The following is a 17,026-nucleotide window of genomic DNA, read 5'->3' as shown; positions in this document are numbered from 1 at the left end:
TAGTCTTTCAGATTCTGCTTGCCCTCGTCTAAATCATGGCTCGATAAGCTTCTCGTCTGTGGTCTCTAATGTCACCATCATAGTGACAACGGGCTGGTGGTATTGACGGGCGTCGTGTGATGTGTACTGATCCCGGTGATCTAATGTCGGGGTGGGAGTCGGAGCATGATGGACCAGGTGGCCCAGGTGGGATGTCTGTGGTCCTCGGCACAGGAGGTATCGGCTGGGTTTAATGGTCGTACTAACCGAGAGCCGCATATTACACGTAGGCTGCAAGTGCAGACGGTTGTGTAGTGGGTGGTGCCAGGACAACATAGTGGTCAAACAACGTGTAGGTCGGTGCCGGCACATAAGTCGACGGTATTGGCGCCCGGGTGGCACGAGGTGTTCCGTAATAGTCCCGGGTACCCTACAGGGTGCATGGGTCGGCGCTGGTCCCTACGCTGCCTGCTTTGCTAAAAGAGGTGGTGAGTAATACGATTCCTCATGTGCCAGTGGGTTACTACTAGAGCATGATCACAAGTAAGTGCCATGTGATGGACCATCCTGGAGACGTCACGACGGGACGACATCAGCCACGACGGGAAGCTCGCGTCGATCCCCGCCACCCGGGGTTCAAGTACCCCGCGTAAGCATCTCTATCTCCCTTGTGTTTGTTTATGTTTTGCTTGTGTTTCTGGATTTCATGGACTGGGCCAATGTTGGGCCTCGCCTTCGTCTTTTACTTTTGCAATTTTGGTTTTATTTTCAAATTGTAAGGAGAGGCCGAACCACGTCTTGAGATGGTTCGTCCTCTCCCCACGTTCACTTGGCACCTATCCTCACTATATAAGGGGATAGCATTGCCAAGGAACATTTGAGTCATTTGTTGAAAAGAAATCCAACTTTAGTCTCCACTATCGTAGAGAGTAGAGAGTAGAGAGGTCCGGCTAGCCTCGCCCATGTCGAGACCACTCCGTGCTTCGAGCCCTCGTCCTTACATTGAGATCACTCCGTGACAACGTGTCCAAGCGTTCCGTTGAGCCTACTCCAGGACGAGTAAAGAATTCAAGAAGTCGTCGCCGCCTGGAGCTGAAGAAGCTTTCGTTGAGATCACTCCGAAGGTGCCCGAGGCCGCATGTCCGACGCCGACGCTTGCCTTCCACAGGATCCACAAGATCCTACCCAAGGTCCCCAAGAATCATCCAAGAAACCATCATCTTGAAGGTTTCTTGGGGGCAGTTACAGCTCAAGAAGCCCTTTCTTGGGCTCGAGATTCGACTCGCCGCCGCAGCCGCCTCCGCCACCGTTGCCTCCACTGTCGCCAACCTCCGTTCTCACCAGCGCCTGTGCGCCCGCGTGCCGGCCCCAAGCCCGCGCGCCGCTCGCCCTCGTGAGCCGCCCGCATCTGCGCATCGCCCGCGTCGCGCGCGCCAGCGTTAGCGCCACCGCGCCGCGAGCGCTCTTGCCGGCAAGCGCCTGCGCCACGCGCCGCCCGCGCCAGCGCCACGCGCCGCGCGCCGCCCCGCACCGCCCGCGCGCCGCCGCCGCGCGCCGCCCACGCGCCGCCCACGCGCCGCCCGCACGCCCCCCGCGCGCCGCTTGCGCGCCGCCCGCGCGCCGCCCTCGCGCAGCACGCGCGCCGCGCCGCGCTAACGCGTACGCCCACGCGCGCTACGCCCGCCCGCGCGACCCTCATCCATCGCCGCCCACGCCCGCGCGCGCCGCCTGCGCGCGCCCGTCGCGCCGCGCCACCCGCACCAGCGCGCGCCGCGCCTCGCGCGCGCCCGTGCCCCACGCCGCCCGCACCCGCGCGCCACCCTCACCCCATCGCGCCCGCGCCACCACGCCAGCGCGCTGCCTGCGCCAGCGCCGCGCGCCCGCCGCCGCCGCTGCGCCTCGCCACCCGTGCCCGCGTCCCAACCGCTCCCGCTCACGCCGCCTGCACCTGGCCGCATCCGCGCGACCTGCGCCCGCTAGCAATCGCGAACCTGCCCACACCTGTGCATCCATCCGTGTCCGCACGCCAAGTGGCTGCCCGTCCCACCACCCGTCGTCGGACCAAGCTTCGTCATTGATTTGGGAGCGACTTGTGTCATGGACTATCGACACCAGGTACCTACTCGTCTCCTCTCCCTTAATTCCAGTATTATTACCTGTTCCAGTATTACCTCGTCAAGTGTCGGGATTTTACTTGGGATTGAAAGGGTAATTGTTGACTTAAACGCCGAACACCCTAGGGCCGTTAAACGCCCCTCTCCGCTTAGTCGTCGAGTCGGTCCAGCGGGTCATTGGGAGTTCGATCTAGGATCAGTATCTTCCCATTGATTGACGTGGATCTTCTTCCCATATTTGTGAACAGCCGATTAATTGCTCACTCGACAACATCATTTATCGGCATACATCCATAAAAAAAATTACGAACCTACTCATCGATTCCTGTGGTGTAATACGAGCCGACCGATCCCGGCAGGTCGTATTACATCACCATGTGTCAAGTACTGTGTTGGGGCCGGCTGATTAGATTGGCGCAGGTAATCGTGACATGGTATCTGTCGCCTAGTGGTTGTCATCGCTATTGTTGTCCCCATGGCATCTAACGTGGCTAATGGGCGCATGTAGGTGGTTCTAGGTGTTGAGGTGGTGTGTAGGAATGTCTCGGGCTCCAAGCTATCTCTGGCTATAGCTATCTTGGGTCGCTGGATGACAATGTTTGAACGTGTAGGCGTGAGATGAGAGTTTGGCACTGGTGTAGGCACTGGGAGTACAACTTTCTGTGATGGCGCACGCCATTAAGGATCATCATCAACATCGTCCAAGCCACCCGGCGTCGTCGTCGAGGACCGGGTGAAAGAAATGCACGATTATTCCATTTGATTTTCATTGTTTTCCTAGTTGTGTCTCATGTTTTCTTCACGTTCGTCCCATTTGCTTAGCATGGCAATGCACCCCATGTTTGTGTTTTCACCGTCAAAGTGAAGGAATCCTTAGTCTTTTGGATCCTCTCCATTTCCCCTTGTCTTGTCCTTTTTCTACTTGTTTTATTTTGTTTTATTTTATCCCCTTTTACCTTGTAATGAGGGGGCCCATTATATAAGGGCCCCCTTAATGGACCCTTTTCTTCCCCCCTTTTGACCCAATTTTACCTCTCCCCTTTATAAGGGAAGAGATAGCGGCCTAGACGATTCAGACCAGGAGAAATCGAGAAGAATTTTACGTTGTTTTTCTGGTTTCCCTCCCTCGTTTAGAGAAGAAGAAAAAGGGAATAGAAATTGAGGGAGAAGAAAAGGCAGGAAGAAAGAAGAGAACTGAAAGGGAGTTGTTCAGGCCGCCCTCCAAAGCCAGCCTTGGGCGAAGAAATTCCCTCCACCGCAGACGAAAATCCCTCTGCCAGAACTCACCGATTAGGCTTCCGACAGCCCCCTTCTTGGTCAATTTTCTCATGACGCCACCGCCACACAACACGGACGGGTAGGCCACAACGGATCTCCACCGTCAGGAGTCAGATCGGCTGTGTTTTTTCCTCTCCCTACATAATTCTCTTTATCCACACACCGGACGAGAGGGACGAGCAAATTTTCCCCTTCCCCATCGACTTGCGCATGGACCGGACCTTACCGGTGGGATATCGGACACTTGCGCCGCAGTTGTGGATCGCTGAATTCTCCCAACCAGTGAAACACGATAGATCGAGATCTAGGTCTTCTTGACCAGGTTCAAACTGATCCGAAGGGCCCTGGCCGCCAACAACCTATCAAGGAGATCTGTCGCTCACGGGATCGTTATTCGTCCGATTGGCTCGTGGAACTACTCAAGGACTAGTGCGACCCTTCTACCCAGGGCCATACGAGGCACCAACGGTGCTCCGGAATGCCAACCCCACTTAGTGCTCTCCTCGTCGTGCAAGCCCGCATTGGTATCAACAGGCGACCGTCAAACTGCCGACTTGTGCCCTACACCGTTCGAGCAACTGACACCTACGACGCCCCCAACCTTCACCGGTGCCGTGCGCTGTGTTTGCCATCATTGCTAGGATCTCTAGTGCCTTCCCACTGGATGTGTCTGCTGACCTGACTACACCTCGACTTGATCAGCCTTCGCCATCTTGCTCACTTCTTGATCTCTCGCTCTCCCCGATTCCTCTGATCTTTGTCAGCGCTCCAGCATTATATCACCTGTCGAGCCATCGTGATCTCTCCGGTAACTCTCTTCCACACCCGCTCCGATCGCCGCCGACCGTGAAAGACACTACATGATTAGCCACCCCCGACGAGGTACGCCGTCCTCTCCTGTCGCTCGTTTATTTACCTTTTTCCGTATATTTTTGTCTTAACTCCACCGCACTCGGGCTAGGTTGGTGAGAGAGGTATTGAGAGAACTATGACATTTTAGTGTCTTACCGATACGGACGAGTACGTCTGTTACGTGCGAGCCCAAGGGATAGATTATGTTCGGCCGTATACAACATCGTCGCTCTAACGAGGTTTGAGAGGCCACCGTTGTAGTCATGCGGCGACCCCGTCCAAGTTTAGAGCTCGACGCCTCCCTCGAGTCAGAGACTGCACGTACGACACGTAGGACATCCATTCATCACGTTGTAATTACATAACCCGTTAGGGGTGCATCCGTCGGATGACGACGCCATCAACGTTCGATACCATCATCCTTTATCAACACCAAACCATCATATTCGGTGTCTATCGGATGACATCCTAGACAATGTCCGACATCAGACTGCCCAAGGTCTTTGGACAGTGTTCGGGTCATCGTCATGGGCTGCCCGCTAGGAGTGAATAGAGTGCTTAGGAGGGGACTGTCTATCGGCATGAGTAAATGACTCGACCTCGATGAAGTCAGGTGAAGCGGCCTTGGAAAGTGCCAAAATGGGATATTCCATGAGAAGATCAGGAAGTTCAGGATCAAAAAAGGGATCTTTGTCGTGCCAGGTATCGTCGACGAATTTTAACTATGGTTGAATATATTTTTATTGAATAATCTCAATCACCCACGATAAATTTTAGCCCTAAAATGAGATTATCACTGCCCTCGAAGCATGGAGACCACTCAACACAGAGCTTTCCTATAGTTCACAGTCAAGAGTTATTGAGCTAACAAACGAGCTGCACAACATTCAACGAGGTACGTAATGTATTGATGAGTTTGGTCAAGAAATACGTAGCATTGGCACTGCTTTTGGTGCTGTCGGGATACCATTCCCGAACATACCGCAAAGTTCACCCTTTTTTGGGGAATTGGATCATAATATCAAGCTTTCCAGACTAGCGTGAAAACTCACACTAGTCTCGTTTCCTTTGATGGAATAGTTGCTATGTTGCGGTCTAAAGAAAATATGCTAACCTTTAGTATTGGGGTGGGAAGTGAAGAGAAACACCTCCTGAAGCAAATCAAGCCCATACAAATCAGCAACAAATGCGATCCACCAAATTAGGCTAAGGTTGTGAGTGCAGACGTTAGGGACCACAAAACTCAACTCACCCAACGAGAACATGTCCTGGATGACAAAGTTTTTCAAAGATTGGCAAGTGTGCAGATGTGTGTGATGACAAATTTGGACCACGGACTCCTCATAATCCTCCACCATAACTAAACATCAGGTCTTCTCATCCCCTAGTTTAAGCATATTATCTTACCCCAAGACCTTCACCAACACCATCAATGATCATACAAACACATTGGTACCCAGGCAGTGGAGCAACACATCATGTTACCTCGGATATTTGAATGATAAATCAGCCAACAACCTACCAAGGCTCAGATAAATTGTACATCGGAAATTCATTTCTTCCTCTAATAACTCATTTCTTATGTCTATCTATGTCACTAAAATTTCATCTCATATGTCCATGCATAACTTAAACATTCCCTCCTCTGATTTTTATTTGAAAAATGAGATTGTGAATTCGGTGATAAAGATAGGAGAATTGTCGCTTTTGGCCCCCTTTAACGAGTTGAGAAGGTCCTCCCATGCCGTGAGATGGAGGGGGGCAGCTTTCACGGTCCTCCCTGGTCATTTAATTGCCCATTGTGTTGGGTTCTTGAGGCCTAGATCTAGATGAACATATCAAAACAATTCGCAGCAGAAGACTTGAACGAATCGAACGACATCAACAAAAATATAGAAAAACATACCTTTCTACCGATCACACCCGTGATTTCTTGGATCTCGGAGTGAGCTGAGTCAAGCTGCTCACGTGTGCAGCTTCTAGACATATACGCGGTCCTCCGCATGTTGGATCTCCTCCTTCTCGTTGACGAAACCTGTTCTTTCTCCATCGGCATCGTTACGTCGTCCCGATCACATCAGAGACGGAGAGGGAGTGTTGGGAGATCGGAGAAGAAGGGGAAAGGCCCCTAAACAATTCTGGCATGGGTGAATTTCGTTCAGGGCCTTCCCCTATTTATATTAAGTGACTAGTTTTCATAAAACCCACAAAACTTAAGTATATCTTCCGACGTCTAAAAGTCCATTTGCGTCAAACCCTCTAGGCCCATGTACCACTCTACTTAACGACTCCAGCAGCCCAATAACCTTTATTGGCCTTCCAAATTAATTAACTATATCATCATATAGATTAATTAACGTCGGATTCATTGCACCCAATCGATAGGTTGAGTCTCCGACACGTGGGGTGCCAAGCTACACCTCGTGTCCTAAAGATACAAAGGAGTGTGTATCGACTCACGCATGGAACCTGTTTGTGATGGCGAGGACGCCAACACTTCAGCACTAAACGCGTCACCTCGGTCAACCGGAGTCAACACGCCCGCTATGGACCACCGTCAACCAGAGTCAACCGAAGTCAACATGCCACAACCGTCGACAAGCACGTCTCCAACCATGCACGTCCTTCGCGCGTCATGACACGACGCCAGAGGCAGATCAACAACTGCCCTTTGGCATGACACGGCGCACGTCTTTATTTTCTTGTCATTTTCTCTTTCCTCCAAGGGCTATATATAGGCTATTGTATTCAAGAAACATTAGGCAATCATAATTCAAGAATCGAGTTTTTGTTTAACTCTTCTTGGAGGATTGCCCAGCCTCCCCTATCTTTCACCTTCCAAACCCTAGTCGTCGCCGCCGCCGCCGCTGCCGCTGCCGCCACTACCGCGGCCTTGCGACGTCGGCCTCCCCTCTCCTCTCTCTTTCTCTCCATTCTCTCTTTCTCTCTCCCTTTCTCTCTCTCTCACCCAAGGCTACCCAAGTAGTCCGCCAAGGGGCCACCAAGGCTGCCCGCGCGTCGCCCGCGCGCCGCCCGCCTGCCGTCCGCGCGCCGCCTATGCACCACCCTCGCCTGCCCCGACAGCCTTCGCCAGGGCCGCCCGAGACCGTACTCCAGCTGCCCCTATTCGGACGCCGTCGCCGCTTCAAGCTGCGCGCGCTGTGCGCGCCCGGGTGCGCTCCGCCGCACTCCGCGCCCGCGCGCTCCATGCGCTTCGCGCACCCTTCACACGCTTCGCGTGCGCGGGTGTTCGCCCATGCTTGACGCTGCACCCACGACAACCGCACATAACCAGGGCCATTCAACGCCCGGAGCGTCCAGCCTCGTCCTCGTCCAGTGGGCCACTCAACGCCCGGATTCGCCCAGCCTCATCACGTTCAGAATTGCCCGCAACATCTTCACGCACTACGGTGCTGAGGTACGCCTGAACTCTTTGGTGTCGACGTGTTCTCCATCTAGTGTTTTCTTGGGAAGTTTCCACCGCCGTCGGAATCTGAATTGGTTTGGATTCTCTGCTTCTTCAACCTACCTCTCGAGTGTTTCCTCGCGACGCGAATTCGACGTATTGATTTCGGTACTTAGGCATCGTCGCGGTGGGGGAAGACAGTACTCCCGCCCTTGATAAGGGTCGGAGCTGCACCACCACATTTTCATCGGTTTTAAAGTCCAGATCCGACCGTGAATTTTTGTGGATTGTTTTATCCCTCACGCCTATCCTACCCTTAGTCATGTCGTCCCGCCCTTCCTCGCCTACCCCGTAGTCGTCCTACGTCAGTTTGTCATCAGTTACAGTGTATGTATAATTCCTCATCCTTTTGACACTCCTTGAATGGCTTAGGGTATGGTCCATTGTCAAACCCTAGTCGATCATCCGAGTTAGTATTGATGCATTCAGAACTCATCGAAGAACTCTTCTCCGATATTTCCCTACCTTGGCCAAGGACTTCGTCGCATCATCTTTCTTGGGCTGTCACCCCTTATACTGAGGGTGTACGATCCCATCTGGACCACTCAATCGTCTTCGTGAACTTCTTGATGTACCCAAACTAAGACCATTTAGAATCCCATGATTAGAGACTCGTTGGCCATCACCAGAATACAACCGTCCGTCCACAAGACGTCTTTGGTGTCTCAGATATAAGGACCACTTACACAACCGTGACATGAATCAACATGATTGACAGTCTGGTATAATAACATTTAGATATTCGTGCGGATCAATTCAGTGAACTATTTCCACCCAAGAGCACCCACTATCTATCCTTAGTGTCTCCACACTAATGGCTATAGGACCGTCCATACTCATCATATGAGTGCGGCTAGACAGTGCTATTCTATCCGGATACTTCGATGTCCTTCTCGTGTATCCTTTGAATATGAATGTTTTGAACACATGCTTAAAGACTAGTGATCTCCGTATTATAATCTCATCATAATTCACCAAGTCCGATCACACATTTAAGCATGGCACGTGCACTATAATGAATATGATCTATTAATGAACATGGAACATGATGTGGAATGTGTGATTGGCTTGCTGGCCCAATATGTTTCCATCAATTCTTTGGTGGTGATTTGGAGGAAGTGATCTACATGTAGCAACACGAAGTCTTTGTTGTACCGGGAGCGGAGAACCTTATGCGTAGGTTAAGGAAGTCCTAGTATGGGCTGAAGCAATCCCTGAGGCTGTGGTACAAGAAGTTTGACCCAGTGCGTATTGGATATTCAAGGTGCAAATTGATTACTGCGTCTACATGAGGATGTGCGATGATTATTCTCCTACATATGTGATGCTCTATACGGATGATATGATTAGTGCTTCAAAGAATTTATATGAGATTGTACGATAAGGGCATTGTTGAGAGGGGAAATTGAAATGAAGAATCTTTGAGCTGCAAAGAAGATCCTTGGAATGGAGATTTATAGACCGTGTGAATGTTCATCTATGGTTGACTCAAATGAGCTATCTTGAGAAGATTGTTGGCATGTTTGGTACAAGGAATGCTAAATCAATGAATACTCCTCTAGATAACCATTTCAGGTTGTCCACTGCTTAGAGACCTGAAGTTGCTGAAGACATCGCTGAAATGAAGTCAATTCCCTATGCTAGTGTCGTTGGTTCTCTCATGTATAATGTGGCATATACAAGGCTGGATATCGCTCAGGCAGTTAGACTGATGAGCAAGTTTATGAGCAATCCGAGTAGGGTTCACCCGTCCTGATACCGATATCAGATTCCGGTATCAGGACTGATGTTGCAATGGATATCAAAAATCAAATTTTTGTTATCCGTTTTTTTCAATATCCAGATATTGGATATCGATATCAGATATCGGTTGCTATAATATCAATATCTGATATCGGTATCCATCGCGATGTCATTATCTGCCTCTCTCTTTGGAAGAGGATGACGATATCGGATATCTAGCGTGGATATCAGATTTTGACAGCCACGTTAGAGAGGATATTTAAAAATATTATTAACCCATAATTAATCAGCAGTTAGAATGGATCAACGTGGGCAAGAGGGTAATTGGGGAGCTTTTTTATTGATATAGTGGCTTGTTTAATATATACATCTGAATCTTTTCAAATTTTTCCATATGGGATAATAGAATTCAGAGTTTAAGATCAAACTCTAGATCATTTTATCGCATATGGAAGAAAATGGAAATTTTCAGCTCTACTTATTGGGCGATGTGTTAGTTTATTAAATAACCAACATTTATAAGGTGCTTTAAATGTAGCGGTTGTAGATTAAAATTCATTTTTGATGGAAATATATGTGGCCGGCAAGCCAATCACACATTCCACATCTCGTTCCACATTCATTAATAGATCATATTTATTATAGTGCACGTGTGATGCGTATAATAAAGTCCATGAATACATGATCGGACTTAGTGAACTATGATGAGATTGTCATGCGGAGATCACTAGTCTTTAAGCATGTGTTCTGAACATTCCTATTCGAAGGATACGCGAGAAGGACATCGAAGTATCCGGATAGAAGAGCACTATCTAGCCTCACTCATATGATGAGTATGGCCGGTCCCGTAGCCATTAGTGTGGCGACACTAAGGATAGATAGTGGATGCTCTTTAGTGGAAAGAGTTCACTAAATTGATCCGTACGAATCCCTGAATGGTATTATACCAAAATGTCAACCAGGTTGATTCACATCACGGTTGTGTAAGTGGTCCTTAGACCTGAGACACCAAAGACATCTTGTGGACGGACGGTTGTACTTTGGCTATGGTCAACGAGTCTCTAATCATGGAATTCTAAACGGTCTTAGTTCGAGTGCATCAAGAAGTACACGAAGACGATTGACTGGTCAAGATGGGATCGTACACACTCAGTATAAGAGGTGACAGCCCAAGAAAGATGATGCTATGAAGTCCTTGGCCAAGGTAGGGAAATATCGGAGAAGAGTTCTTCGATGAGTTCCGAATGCATCAATACTAACTCGGATGATCGACTAGGGTTTGACACTTGACCATATCCTAAGTCATCCAAGGAGCGTCAAGTGGATGAGGGATTATACATACACAATAACCGATGATGAACAGATTCCATGAGTGAGTCGATACACACTCCTTTGTATCTTCTAGGACAGGAGGTGTAGCTTGGCACCCCACGTGTCGGAGTCTCGACCTATCGATTGGGTTAAATGGATCCGGCGTTAATTAATCTATATGATGATATAGTTAATTAATTTGGAAGGCCAATAAAGGTTATTGGGCCGTTGGAGTCGTTAACTAGACTGATACATGGGCCAAGAGGGTGACACGCAAATGGTCTTTCGGACGTTGGAAGATATACTTAAGTTTTGGGGGTTTTTATGAAAAATACCCACTTAGTATAAATAGGGGAAGGCCCTGAACGAAATTCACCCCGGCCAGAATTGTTCAGGGGCCTTTCCCTTCTTCTCCATTCTCCCCACACCCCCTCTCCATCCCTGATGTGATCGGGACGATGTAACGACGCCGACAGAGAAAGAACGGGGCTCGTCAACGAGAAGGAGGAGATCCGACGCGCCGAGGACCGGGTGGATACGTCTAGAGGCTGCACACTTGAGCAGCTTGACTCATCTCACTCCGGGATTGAAGAAATCACGAATGAGATTCGTGCAAAGGTAATCGTTTTAATATTTTTCGTTGATGCCGTTCGATTCGCAAAGAGTCTTCCGCTGCGCATCGTTTTGATTTGTTCATCCAGATCTAGGCCTCTAGAACCCAACAATTTTATCGTTTACTGTATAGTCTGACTCATTTAATATATATACAAAGTAAAATTTCTAAGTTCTTCCATGTGGCATAACTGGATTCAGAGTTTACATTAACCTTTAATCCTGTTATCCCATTTGGAAGAAAATAAAAATCTTGCACTCTGTATATTAACTGAGGTTGAAAATACACCAAAAGCATACGACATTGATGTAGATTACTTATCGAATGTGATGCTAAAATTTATTTTTATTGTAGATACCAGATATCAATAGCCGGACACCAGTTCTGCTATCCGGATATCAAAATCCGATATCTGGTATCCGCTACCCATTTTGTTCTTACCCCCCTGATATCTGTTATCAAAATCCGTCTTGACCTAGAGGACGGATATCGAACGATATCCGATATCTGATTTCAGACATTGTCCCAGTTTTTTTCCGGATATCGGATACCAGACGGATATCGGTTGGACAGTCACTAATCCGCTGACGGAACATTAGTGTGCGGTGAAATAGATTCTTCAATATTTGAAGGGCACAACTGATATGGGATATCTCTTCGACAAAGGGAGTTCACTTTTAGTATGTGGTTATGTTGATGTTGATTTTGATGTGCACATTGATGTGCAGTGTCAAAAGATCATGGAGCTGTTGAATTCGGTGGAGATTATTCTTTAGAAGGTGCACACGGAGGAGAATGCCGCTTATATGTTGATGAAGGTCGTCATGATGGAGAAGTTCAAATATTGTTTCGACTTCGTGCATGTTGCAGGTACCTTGATGGAGGTGGAGCGCTTGCGACGTGGGAAAGCGACAAGAAAACCTAGCGTGACTGGGGTATCGTCCGCGGTGGAGTTTTTTGGATTTTGTCAGGCCCCCCACCACGGAAATGCGGGAGAGGGGGGGCTTGACTAGTCAAAGCCCCCTTTGAGCGAGGGAGCACGGAATTGAGGCATCCCCTTCCTTTCTTGTCCTTTGAGAGTAAATGGCCTATTTAGGGGCTCATTTCTCTATAATTATAAGGGTGTTCATCACCCTTGAACCCTAATCGGAACTACAGCCGTCAAGGGTTTTTTTATTGTTTATTCTTCTTGTCTCTTACGCTCTTCTCCTCCCTCTTTCTCTTGTTTATTGTCTTCATCACTCCTCCTTGGTGGTTACTCCCTTGCCTTGGGAGTTCAAGAAGGATTTGCTCAACTGTACTACTTGAAAAGTCAGTGTCCTGCACCAAGAGCCTTGGATGTTGACGTCACACCGGTGATGCAAGGAGGTTCTTATTATCTGTCTCTATACGTCGACACATTTAACTTGTCTAAGTTGATTCTGCATTTCTACCATAGCATCTTGGGTTTGGATTTATTACATCCGGGTCATTGTTTCTCCAACAGAGAGAGAGGCAGATATTTTCTATTACTTTTCAAAACCTCAACTGTCATTTAACTTCCACAGGTCAAGATTAAACCCAACAGTTGTCTCATTCCTTCCGCCGCCGCACTGCCCAGATTTTCTGCTCTTCATGAAAGGATGGTCGATGGCGTGACAATCTTCTTCCAAAGTTTAAATGGGCCGGCAGTTTTAAGTCAAGATAATGAGCCAGTTCCACCAGTGTAATCGTCTGCCCATCTCCCCCTTCCCTTGATATCAATTGATGCTAACCTTTAGTAAATCATTGGCGGTGTGGAGTCGGCGAATGGAATTGACACTGGCGAGACATGTGACTCGCATTTATAAAAGATGGCGACATATTTGTAAATAACGGATGTTGTTTCTAATTGGAGTCTTATCGACGATTTGTTACCTGAGATTTCGCACTAATAATCTAACTAAACGGACGTTTATTTTGCGTCAACCTGTTAAGCATATCAAAATCTTTCTCCACCGTTTTTTGGTTAAAGTTGTTTAGAAATCGGCGACGAAAACGAGGGTCCAAATGATATCTGTTCAAAAAGAAATTTCCTTCTTTGCCGTGTGTTTATTCCCTTTCTTCTAAATAGACGGATGCGTCTGTCATCATTTTTCAGTCGCTGGCTGTTGAATGTCAATGTCGTTGCCAGTTAGCCCAGGCAAAGGTAGAGAGAGCGGGACCCATTCAAGCGGCGTTGGGAATACTGAAATCGAAATAAGATACGAATCAACGTATTGACTTGGACGTATGAATAAAGGAGCACGCGTTACCTTAGAAGAAGGCTAAGCGATTAATAGGTGAGCCTTAGACGAATATATAGAAAGAGAGAACTTAAGTTAAGGGATATTTTAAACCTTTGAAGGATGGAAGTAGGATACAACGAGCCGCTTTCCCCTGCAGGGAGAATGTATCTCCGGCGAGAATTCGACGCATCGATCGACAGCTTCGTACAATTTCAGAATCCCGTTGATATGTTCGCAGTGAAAGTAGCTCTCGCGTCCCTCCCCAAAACTTGCCCACGGCTACGTTCAGTGGTTAGAACTTGAAGACGAACAAGCCTCGCATCTCCTATTTGAAACTCCTCTCATTTTTTTGTGTGATGTACAGGTGATTGAAAAGCGTGGTCGACCGCACTGGAAGGAGCTTCCTTCGCTTAATGTTATCGACCACATAATTATCGTGCCAGAGGAAGAAGAAGAAGAAGATGGCAACACCCAGGCTTACATCAACAAATACTTAGTTTCGCTGCCATCGATGGCGGCGGTTAGTCGGAATTCGCCGCTCTGGGAGGTTCACATACTGCCTAAGAGGCACCGTGCTCTTGTGCTACGGTTGCATCACTGTCTTGGCGATTGTGTTTCCCTTCTGGCGCTGTTTCTTTCTTGTTGTGATGCCCCGGTTGAAGACGTCCCTATATCTGACGTCAGAAGTAAGAAGAAAACAAATTTTGTTGCCCAGCTAGTAAAAGGAGGAGCAAGTGTGTGGCAAACGCTGAAAGGAGTATTGTATACGCTTCCCTACGCTGTAGCGTTTTTAAGACACCCATATGTTAAGCGAGAGGAATTGTACTTAACCGTGCGAGGAGGTCTGGAAACTGCCCCCAGAAAGATGGCTTCCGTCACGTTACGCTTGGATGACTTGAAGGCCGTGAAAAACAAGCTCGACGCGGTCAGTCTGCTTTAAAATGATAACTTTGGGCTGACAAATATCTAGTACCTATGATCAGGGTGTTTATTTGACACTGATTGATTATTTCTTGTTTTGCAGACGATCAATGATGTATTTGTCGGTCTTGTATCTTACGGAATTTCGAAGTATGTTGGCCAAAAGTTAGTCAAGGGTGAGTTTCTAAATTAATGGATGTCAATAAAATTAGTTTCCGTTTACAGCTATCTGACGATTGTGGGGTCAGAGGGTATGGAGAATCCTACTGTATCTGGGATGGTGGCTGTGAATATTAGAGGTCAAGGGTCAAAGGTTTAGCTTCTCCATTATAGTTTACACATGTTGCCGTTTTATGACTATTAAGGAATCTTAAGCATGATACATCTGCAGGAAATTCTGCGGTCTATACAAAAAAAAGAAAAGATTGCCTGGGGGAACAAATGTGGGCTCTTTCTGCTGCCAATCCGTCTTGAAAACAAGGATGATCCTCTGAAATTCGTAAGGACCGCTAAGGGTATTATTGATAAGAGAAAGATGTCTTTCGAGGCCATATATACGTGGAAAGTCTGCAATCTTATACCCAAACTTTTCGGAATAGAGGTAATTGTCAATCATCTATTTTTCCTGGTTAAAAAATACTAACCAAATGTATTTCATCAAGTACGATAAAGAACTATCGCATAAAATACGGAATGCTGACAGTTCTCAGAAATGGGTCATTTTTTGTTACTTGCGTACAGAATATGGCGCCGCTCACCTACAAATTTCGCCAAAATTCAAGCATGCTTTTATCAAATGTCGTAGGTCCTTCGGGTCCCATCAAACTTGGAACAAACCTAATCACGAACATTGGAGTAACACTGAGCTGTTTGCCTGGGGTGAGAATGAATGCAATGTAAGTTTCGGCTCTCTATAATATGCTGAAGGCTGATACAGGAGTTGCTTTTAATTAATGATACAGGCAATCGATGTCCATTTGATATCATACAACGGGAAAGCATTTCTACAGTTCCTTGTGGCAGAAGACGTAATTCCAGAACCCGAGCTCCTGTGCCTATATGTAGAGGAGGCCCTTACCGAGATGATTGCAAATATTTTAAATGTCGACGATGTCGCATGTTAGAATACTCCTCTCACCATACACATCATTTATTTTACTCTACGCTTTGGATCAGGTATAAAACAGTAGCATTGTACACCTTATGATCTTTGGAATAAAATTTATGATTAAATAGAACAACTTCAACAATATCACAGTCCTGCATACAAATTGTTTCTTTGTATTTGGAATTGTAGCCAGTATGACGTGCTGAAAACCTGAAAATATTTTCTTGTTATAAGGATAGAGAATTTCAGGAAATCTTTGAAAGTAACCATTCTTTGGAGAGCTTGTGAACAATGCAAACCACAGCTTTAGGACTCGAGATGGCTATGGTATGTTAAAAAGATATCTATGGTTTTGTTGATCAAATGCATTGACCAACTGGACATCAACTCACCCGTGAAGTGATAAAGTCAATGCTCATTTATCAACTCCTGATTATATGACTCTAATTATTTATTGTCAGTGAAGTGACATACTCAATGCATCAATTGAATTTAATAAACCATCATTGAAGGACGTTGCACATGACATGGTCAATTTGCGTTGACAGTCTGACGCTAATATAAGTTGCAAAATCTCTTAGTTAGAAAAAACCAGGGTAAGCAAGGTTTAGTGGGTAGGGTCTTATGAAGAAAGGCTGACCATCAGAATCAAACCAAGGTTGAAGGACTATTCGATTCGTGAAGGGGCATAGATTTAGGCCTATTTATTCAGTCAATCATCGAACGGTGCACCTTGGACAACACCGAAGTCGGTTCTAATTTCTTCAGACTTTTCTAAAGCCATAGTTTTTGAAAAACAAGAAATGTTTATAGTTTTATAGTTTCAGTTATCATGACTATTTTCATTATTTTTAAAATATCAGTGCATTGATATAAGGGTACTAATGCTGGTAGTTTAATCTCATATGAATGTATAACGGAAATTACACTTCTTTGTAATAATGCATAAATATATTTTTGGGATGTAAATACCATTCTTTAACAGTGCAAACATAAAAATTTGCATCTCAATAATATGCTATCAGAAATAATTGTAATAACGAAACAGAAAACATATCCTAACATGTTTGTACTATATTTTAAATATGCCGTGGGGTGCATGGGGTAACTCTCAGTTATAGTCTTATCATATAATATATGATTGATAAGCCTAAAAATGCGTGTAAATATGTCATTGATTTGATGTTTAGACTTATACAATAAAATTTATAAATATCCTTGATCAATAAATATAGATTAGAGAGCAAACAAGGGGTCGAACCACAGGGAGGCAGCAAGTAAGAATTTTTATCCAATTTTAATGAATTAATTCAAAGATGAATTAATTGTGCAATTAATAAATCTTCATTATGATTAGTAGTGTTTTTCATTAATCAAAATCAAGTAAAAAAACAT

General features: G+C 46.5%; 1 protein-coding gene and 1 long non-coding RNA gene across 4 annotated transcripts; both read left to right on the top strand.

Annotated features, from left to right (window-relative positions):
- Positions 1–3,182: 3,182 nt before the first annotated feature.
- LOC144708657 (uncharacterized) lies at positions 3,183–12,893 on the top strand. Of its 2 annotated transcripts, XR_013582827.1 has the most exons (5): positions 3,183–4,253; positions 6,609–7,641; positions 11,220–11,361; positions 12,085–12,135; positions 12,227–12,893. It is a non-coding gene; the product is annotated as an uncharacterized LOC144708657 (long non-coding RNA). The 2 variants fall into 2 exon arrangements; XR_013582826.1 differs by having other exon boundaries at positions 11,220–12,893.
- A 790-nt stretch (positions 12,894–13,683) lies between these two features.
- Positions 13,684–15,764, top strand: LOC144708656 (wax ester synthase/diacylglycerol acyltransferase 11-like). 2 transcript variants are annotated; one of them, XM_078582072.1, is made up of 7 exons: positions 13,684–13,893; positions 13,967–14,527; positions 14,627–14,673; positions 14,749–14,836; positions 14,915–15,124; positions 15,265–15,402; positions 15,486–15,764. In XM_078582072.1, exons 1-7 carry the CDS (start codon positions 13,723–13,725, stop codon positions 15,645–15,647), a joined length of 1,377 nt encoding a protein of 458 aa, XP_078438198.1. In that variant the 5' UTR covers positions 13,684–13,722; the 3' UTR covers positions 15,648–15,764. The 2 variants fall into 2 exon arrangements, with proteins under 2 accessions (XP_078438198.1, XP_078438197.1); XM_078582071.1 differs by having other exon boundaries at positions 13,686–13,893; positions 14,627–14,699; positions 14,772–14,836.
- The last annotated feature ends 1,262 nt before the right edge of the window (positions 15,765–17,026 follow it).

This window comes from Wolffia australiana, chromosome 10 (assembly GCF_029677425.1).
Source record: "Wolffia australiana isolate 7733 chromosome 10, ASM2967742v1".
NCBI lineage: Eukaryota > Viridiplantae > Streptophyta > Magnoliopsida > Alismatales > Araceae > Wolffia > Wolffia australiana.
Note: the sequence above shows the minus strand (reverse complement) of the source record. Positions and strands in the feature narration are given on the sequence as shown.

What these genes read in the sequence shown, in the direction of transcription:
- LOC144708656 (XM_078582071.1), top strand. Translation starts at nt 13,723, where the DNA reads ATGGAAGTAGGATACAACGAGCCGCTTTCCCCTGCAGGGAGAATGTAT. An exon ending in TGAAAAACAAGCTCGACGCG is followed by an intron (nt 14,528 to 14,626) that starts GTCAGTCTGCTT and finishes CTTGTTTTGCAG; the next exon opens with ACGATCAATGATGTATTTGT. An exon ending in TGGCCAAAAGTTAGTCAAGG is followed by an intron (nt 14,700 to 14,771) that starts GTGAGTTTCTAA and finishes TTGTGGGGTCAG; the next exon opens with AGGGTATGGAGAATCCTACT.